At 38.5% G+C, this 7,833-nt stretch overlaps 1 protein-coding gene across 2 annotated transcripts; it reads left to right on the forward strand.

The window, feature by feature from the left end:
* The first annotated feature begins 422 nt into the window (after positions 1–422).
* chrnb3b (cholinergic receptor nicotinic beta 3 subunit b) lies at positions 423–7,604 on the forward strand. Of its 2 annotated transcripts, XM_079838780.1 has the most exons (7): positions 423–449; positions 583–679; positions 1,287–1,435; positions 2,624–2,668; positions 3,801–3,910; positions 3,989–4,856; positions 7,165–7,604. In XM_079838780.1, exons 2-7 carry the CDS (start codon positions 619–621, stop codon positions 7,306–7,308), a joined length of 1,377 nt encoding a protein of 458 aa, XP_079694906.1. In that variant the 5' UTR covers positions 423–449; positions 583–618; the 3' UTR covers positions 7,309–7,604. The 2 variants fall into 2 exon arrangements, with proteins under 2 accessions (XP_079694906.1, XP_079694907.1); XM_079838781.1 differs by lacking the exon at positions 423–449 and having other exon boundaries at positions 607–679.
* Positions 7,605–7,833: the final 229 nt, after the last annotated feature.

The following is a 7,833-nucleotide window of genomic DNA, read 5'->3' on the forward strand; positions in this document are numbered from 1 at the left end:
CTATCTCTATATAATATTCTATCTAAAAATATTGTTATTATAAATAGTTACTTTGTTAAATGCAACTTTCAATAGGGTGTTGTTGACCAGCTGAGCAATTCACTAACTTTTAAAATAAATTAAAATAAAATAGTTATTTAAAATAACTTTTAAAAAAACTATACATCTCGTTCAAGTCAGGTGACTGTGATGGCCATGAATCTTCCACGACTTCTGCAACCAAGCCTTGGTAAATTGCATATACAATATGCAATTTACACTCAGTAGAATTGTGCTGTTGTTGGCTACCCTGGTCAAAAAATGCAACATTTTCCGAGGATGGTGATCTGTTTGGTGAAGCGATAAACTCATCTGTCCCTTTAAACTGGCACGGTACGCGCCGCCTCCTCTCCTCGTCTGCTGTGGGACCGGAGCGCGCGCGCGCGCCCCTGAATGGATTCTTTCTGGGAGTGAGTCGCTCCCATCCTCTGCTTTTACTGCTTTAACGTGTAGTTTTCATAGAACATAACAACTACAAACTTTTTTGATTTGCTATGAAAAGTTGTTTTGAAAGAGCAATTAATGCGTTCAAATTTGTTTTAGTTGGTGTCCCGCCAATATAAAATACTTTCTCCCGAGATGACGTTGGCAGCCATTGGTCTTTTCACCCTGTTTACCAGCATCATCGCCACCACGCCTGGTAAGTGCAAACCAATATTTTTATTTGTTGTTTTATTTATTAGTTATAGACTAAAAATAATTTTACTAAAGAGATGAGTTGCTTTATTATCTGAAATCAATTTGAAAATCGCTAATTATGTTTATTATCAGAATGATTTATGCATTGCATAGTTGCATACCACATCTTGAATGAGTCGTTGAACAAAGTTTGGTTCGTTGTGTCAGCAATAAAATTACGAATTATAAAAAAATCATTATAGATAGATTAATGATTCCATTTTATTGTATATGCTCGCTAAGTGAGTGCACTTGTCCTCAGTTGAGGTCAGTAAACAATTTGTGGAGGACGCAGTGAGCGGACTTCTGCTGACTGCCATGTCTGAAGTGTCTGGTTTCGGTCTGTCCTTGTGTGTATGTCATTACACTTGTACTTAGTCTCGATGACTCTCACTTTAATAACAGGACTGTTTAGTAGTTCATTAAAGAACACTATTATTGTATCTGTTAGAAGGTAACATTAATACCTGATCAATTGAGATAGTAGTATAAACATTGATTGTACATTCTGTAGAAGTTATATCAGTAATGTAATGTAATAATTGTGTGTGTGTGGTCATACTCCGCAGCTAGAGAGTTTGTATCTCTGGCAGAAAGAGAAGATGCTCTGCTCAGGGACTTGTTTCAGGGATACCAGCGCTGGGTCAGGCCTGTTCTGCATGCAAACCACACTGTGAGGGTTCGCTTTGGCTTGAAGATATCTCAGCTAGTGGATGTGGTAAGACAAACATACAGCCTTTTTATACTCCTTTTGGAGGCTTTAGTTTGATGGTCTCTGTCCATGGTGCTGAAATACAGCAGCTGGAGCTGTCCGTGGTTTTGAATGGCATTGCCTTATGAAGCCAATACATCTCTCTACATTAGGCGTATATTAGAGGCACATGCGTGCTTAGAGCCTATATATAGAAAAAATTGCCTTGCTGCTGCTCCCCTCCATCTTTTTTCCCCCCATTCTCCTGGTTTTATATTGCCGTGCTCTCTCTCTGAAAGGTTTTTGCTGTTCAGAAGACTCGTATGATGGGAGGCTGAATTATTAAGAGTGCAGAGATCCATTGAGCCGTCCTGTTTTTAACAGTGTGCTCCACACAAATCCATCAGTGTACCAAGTTCCCTTTGTGATTAAATCTTACAAACTAAATTGATAGGAATTCAGCCTGTTTTAAGCTCAGCAAATACTGCAGGTATTAATTTCATCTCATGTGATTGCAAGCACATCCAAGATTATTTGAGCCTGAATGAGCAAATAATGTGCTCTATGTGTAAAACCTGCTTCATTGTATGATGCTGGCAGTCCTTTGTGAAATCGGTCAGCTTCGAAGTGCATTTTATTAACGTGTCGACAAAACAAATGAGTAATAATAAACACGCAAATAAAGTGTGCCATTAGGGCTACTTCTTCCTCTCAATAATAATAATAAAAAATTATGACGTCAACTTACTTTTGTTACATGTAAATCTTGCAATTTGATTTACTTGACAAGAGCTCAGCTGTGCCTGTTTGATATTATTGCTTTAAAAACTGCCTGAAGGCACAGGTGCCCAAGTGCCTCGTAATTCAGAGTCGATGGCTGTAAAAGTGGTTATGCTGGACGTTTATCAAAATATATAGCCAATGATTTTGAGGGCTATGGAAAATAAATAAAGACATCTATTATTATGTGGACTCCGGTCATCCCTCTCAGCACCCTCAACGGTCTCATGATCTCAAGAAAAATAGATAATATAATCCTGTGTTTTAATCTTTGTGCTGTGTTTATTGTGCATTACAACAGACTTTAGAAATGATTAGAATCCAATCACTAGAATTTAGACTTTGAGTTATGCAAAGTAATCACATATATTGAATCTCACATATACATGCATATCTCAGTTGTTATTTTTCTTTCTTCTCTGTTTATGAATTTAGGATGAGAAAAACCAACTCATGACTACTAATGTGTGGCTATGGCAGGTAGGTAACCTCAAACATCACTGTAAAAATGTTTTGTCTGGTTAAGTAAAAAAAAGTGCTGTATGCAGGTAAATTAATTTTGTATTCAAATCAAAAGTATAATTTAATATGACAAATTATTATTTATTAGAAAATTGCACATTTTCAGTATCATCTGGTATATGGTAACAGCAAGTTTTCACCTTTTTATAGACACATTTGTACTCCGCATTGCTATTTAGTTTGGTTAATGAGGAATTGATTAAAATATTAATAATTATGCTTAAATTAATAATACTATTTTTTAATCTTCAACAGTTTACTTTAATGTTGTACATTTGTATTATTTACAATTTTTTAAATGTGATTATTTTACGATTTTTATTATTTACTTGGTTGTAGCTGCATTAAATAATTTAACAATGCATTCAATGTGGTTTTGACAAATAATAGTGATCATAGTTGTTCTAGTAGTTGTTCAAAAGTAATTTTCCAGCCTAGAAAAATAGACATCTTCACCCTTTTTTCAATTGATTATTTTGATTAATGATTATTACATTTGCTAAAGATTTTGGAAGCATATTGCATAGTTTTATTAGGAGTCAATTGTTTTATTTGTGATAATGCAATGAAACATGCAAAATTATATAATAATAACAATTTTGGCCAGGCTGTCGTACAAAGAAATTATGAAAAAAAACAACAACAAAAAACGAGAGCGCCAACAAAACATTAATAGCTGATTATGTTGTAGTCAATGTATATTTTTTTTCTGTGAGCTTTTCACTTTTCTATGCATTTTATTGTTGTTGCATAAAATAAAACCTGTAGCTGTAGATGTCTCCTTTTTTGGGACAACATTTTTTGTCAGATAAATACCTTAACTAAGTTTAGTGTTTTGTTCTTTCTTCATATTTAAAAATATAATTTCCTCAAATTTTGTAGGGTCATTAAAAACAATTCCCCAAACCTAAATGCTTGTTTCTAGCAACATTATTGAAAAATAACAGAAAATGCATATGATGCAGAAGACTAAATCAGCAGCTCTCTGTGAATGAAACCTGACATTGACAATAGTAAAGTAATGAAACAAACAGCAAAAAATTGGACATGTTTGTCATAATAAACTGAAAATTATAATCTGGGTTTGTAGGAATGGCTGGATTATAAACTGCGATGGAACCCTGAGAATTATGGTGGCATCACCTCTATCAGAGTCCCGTCAGAGAGCATCTGGCTCCCAGATATTGTTTTATACGAGAAGTAAGTTTGTGTGGCAATCTGATACAACAATAATGAATCATTTTGGAATATTAAGAATGTATTCTTGTCCTCTTTTAGTGCTGATGGACGTTTTGAAGGCTCAATTATGACCAAAGTCATTGTGAGGTACAATGGCATGATCACTTGGACCCCCCCTGCCAGCTACAAATCAGCCTGCACCATGGATGTGACGTTCTTCCCGTTCGATCGCCAGAACTGCTCTATGAAGTTTGGCTCTTGGACATATGATGGGAACATGGTTGAACTTGTGCTCATCAACCAGCAGGTGGACCGAAGTGACTTCTTTGATAACGGCGAATGGGAGATTCTCAGTGCGACTGGGCTCAGAGGAAGCCGACGAGATGGCCACCTCTTCTACCAGTACATCACATATTCGTTCATCCTGAAACGTCTTCCTCTCTTCTACACACTCTTCCTCATTTTTCCATGCCTGGGATTGTCCTTCCTAACCGTGCTGGTTTTCTACCTTCCCTCTGATGAAGGGGAAAAAGTCTCCCTCTCCACCTCGGTCCTGGTGTCTCTCACCGTCTTCCTCCTCGTCATCGAGGAGATCATCCCTTCTTCCTCTAAGGTTATCCCGCTGATTGGGGAGTACCTGCTTTTTATCATGATCTTTGTCACTCTCTCCATCATCGTGACAGTGTTTGTCATCAACGTACACCATCGCTCTTCATCCACTTACCACCCCATGTCTCCATGGGTGCGTACACTGTTCCTCCAGCGACTGCCGCATTTGCTCTGCATGAGGGGGAACACCGACCGCTACCACTACCCAGAGCTGGAGCCCCACAGCCCTGACCTGAAGCCCAGGAACAAGAAGGGCCCTGAAGGAGACGGTCAGGCTCTGATTAATATGCTGGAGCAAGCCACCAACTCGGTTCGCTACATCTCAAGTCACATTAAGAAAGAGCATTTTATTCGAGAGGTAAGGAATTGAAAATGTCCCAAGATAAAGGTAAAGTGAATGACTGCAAATATTAATAGAAATAAAGCTATTTTTAGATATACCCTAAAGTTTAAGTTCAGTAACAAACAAACAAATAAATAAATACTTTTATTTTGCAAAAATTCAATAAACTGATCAAAAGGTGACATTTACATTGTTATAAAAGATTTCTATTTTAAATAAAAGCTGGTATATCCAACTTTCCGTTCATAAAAGAATCCTGAAAAAAAAATATATTATCATGGTTGCCACTAAAATACGAGACTTCTTTCAAAAACATGAAAAAGTTCAAGATTGTTATTTGATTAAAGTCTTGTAACGTTCACCAGTTCCCATAACAACAAACTCCGTTACAACTACTATTCACAAACACAAAATGAAAGTAAAAGCGATAGCCCCTCACGGACGACTGCCGCGCACACACATAACAAAACATAAACAAAACACAACGTAAAGTCCAGGCCTGGTCCTCTCTCGTCCTTCACTAGTGTCGCTCATCCTTAAATGCCTCCGTGCTCCCTCATGAGAGGACTCGAGACCGGTGTGCCTCGCAGGTGACGCTCATTCTCAATTCTTGCTCGCTCCTCCCAAGTCTCTCGCTCGTCAACCTCGCCACATACCCCTATCGCCCCTCGCAGGCCGGGGGGTACACCCGAGACAGCGCCTACTCCCCCCCCCGGGGGCCAATCTCTGTGTCTCCCGCGTCTGGGGGTATGGACAGATGAGACGAGAGAAACGGGAGACGGAGACACAGACAGCGACAGGACGAGAGAGTGGAGAGAGGAAAAAAAGAAGAAGCTTGGTCCGGTTCCCTGACACACTGCCACTCGATCCTCTGCCTGCCGAGAGGCTCTTTCTCGCGGTGCCATGCGATGGTACTATTTGCTCGGTGGACGGCTCGATCCTCCTCCGGTGCCTCCTCCTGTTGAGGGCAGCCGGCAGCAAGTCCCGCGCTCCCTGCTCCTTCCCAACATGGCGGACGGCAGCAGGCTCCGGCCCAAGGCGAATGCTGGCGACTCCTCCGCTCCCTCTAGGACGGCAGCCACCCCACCTTGACCCAGGGGCACGGCAGCGAGCTCTCAGTCCCACTGGATCTTCACTCGCTCCAGCACCACCGCCTCGGGCAGCCACTCGCGGCCTTCACTCTTCCGCGCTGCCCGAACTCCTCAGCACCGCGATTCCCCTCAGCAGCGAGGGCTCTCCGACAGCATGTCTCTCCTTCCTCCCGGGTTTCGGCACCAATGTAACAGAGTTTGTAGTTATGGGAAGAAGGAGGTGGGAACCGGCGAACGTTACAAGCCTTTAATAAAATAACAAACACAAAATGAATGTAAAAGCGACAAAACACCAAGTAAAGTCCAGGCCTGGTCCTCTCTCGTCCTTCACTAGTGTCGCTCGTCCTTATATGCCTCCGTAGTCCCTCATGAGAGGACTCGAGGCCGGTGTGCCTCACAGGTGACGCTCATTCTCAATCTCGCTCGCTCCTCCCACGTCTCTCGCTCGTCAACCTCGCCACAGTAGTGTAGTGTATCTAAATATATTTATCTTGTCCAAAATATATTAAAAAAATGCATTTTGTGTTTGCATTTTAAAATTGAAAATGTATTTTCTATTGAAGAACATTCTGTAGTATATTTTGGCACTTAAATAAAAATGTATAAAACTATTTTCAGTTAAAAAAATTATTCCTTTAGTTGCACTGAATACTTTATTTACCATATATCTGAAATATATTCTGGCCAGAAAATATATTATTTCTTACAATGTTGATTAATCTCTGTTAATGTTAATACAACTGTTCCTTGTTAGTTCATGTTAGTACTGTTCCAGCAAATAATATTAACAGATACAACATTTGATTTTAATAATATATTAATAAATGCTGAGATAATATTTGGCCAGGCTATCATGCAAAGAAATTATGAACATAAAAAAAAACAAGAAAGAGCCAACACAATATTAATAGCTGATTATGTTGTAGTCAATGTGAGCTTTTCACTTTCTATGCAATTTTGTGTGCATAAAATAAAAACCTGTAGCTGTAGGTTTTTTTTTTTTTTTTTTTTAAACAAATAATTTTATCAGATAAATACCTTAACTAAGTTTAGTGTTTTGTTCTTCCCTCACATTTAAAAAATATAATTTCCTTGATTTTGAAGGGTCATTAAAAAACATTAACATTAACTAAGACTTTTTAACTGCTTTCGAAGTATTTTTCATTGTTACTTTATATTAACAAACAAAACGTTATTGTAAAGTGTTAGTGAATATTCTTTGGCTCTTGCAGGTAGTACAGGACTGGAAGTTTGTGGCTCAGGTGCTGGACAGGATTTTTCTCTGGGCATTCCTCACTGTCTCTGTGCTTGGCACCATCCTCATCTTTACACCTGCAGTGAGGATGTTCCTGAGCACCCCCCCACCTTCTCCATGAGACGTCCAGAATTACAGACAAATCACATTACAAAAGTGAATATTACTGTACTTATAATAGTACAGACGGCACACATTACTATGTAGAAGTAATTTGTTCTTTCACTGCATTAAATACTCCAATTTATGATTAACATTATAAGATGAACAATGTTAATCAAATGGAAAAGGTGCTGAGTAGCATCACCTGTCCTTAGTGATACAACAAACTTTTTGTGAGACGCCTGTTGTTTGAAGATCACTTATGTAGTAATTCATTCTTTTTATTTACAGACAACATTAAAAAACAGTGTGTACAAAAAAATAAAAAAATAAAAAGTCATTTTGTCCATCTTTGAGAAGACACACCTGTTTGGTCATAAGCTCCTCTCTTGATAGATTCTTAATAAATATTCTTCTCTTTGGCACACATTCCACAATTGAAACATTCAAACTGAGGAGCACAAAACAATACAATGGTTCATTACACTTTTTTTTAAAATCTAAAATGTAACTGTATTAATTGCTTCAAAATCTTGTTAATTAT

Source organism: Gobio gobio (genome assembly GCF_949357685.1).
Source record: "Gobio gobio genome assembly, chromosome: 16".
Lineage (NCBI taxonomy): Eukaryota > Metazoa > Chordata > Actinopteri > Cypriniformes > Gobionidae > Gobio > Gobio gobio.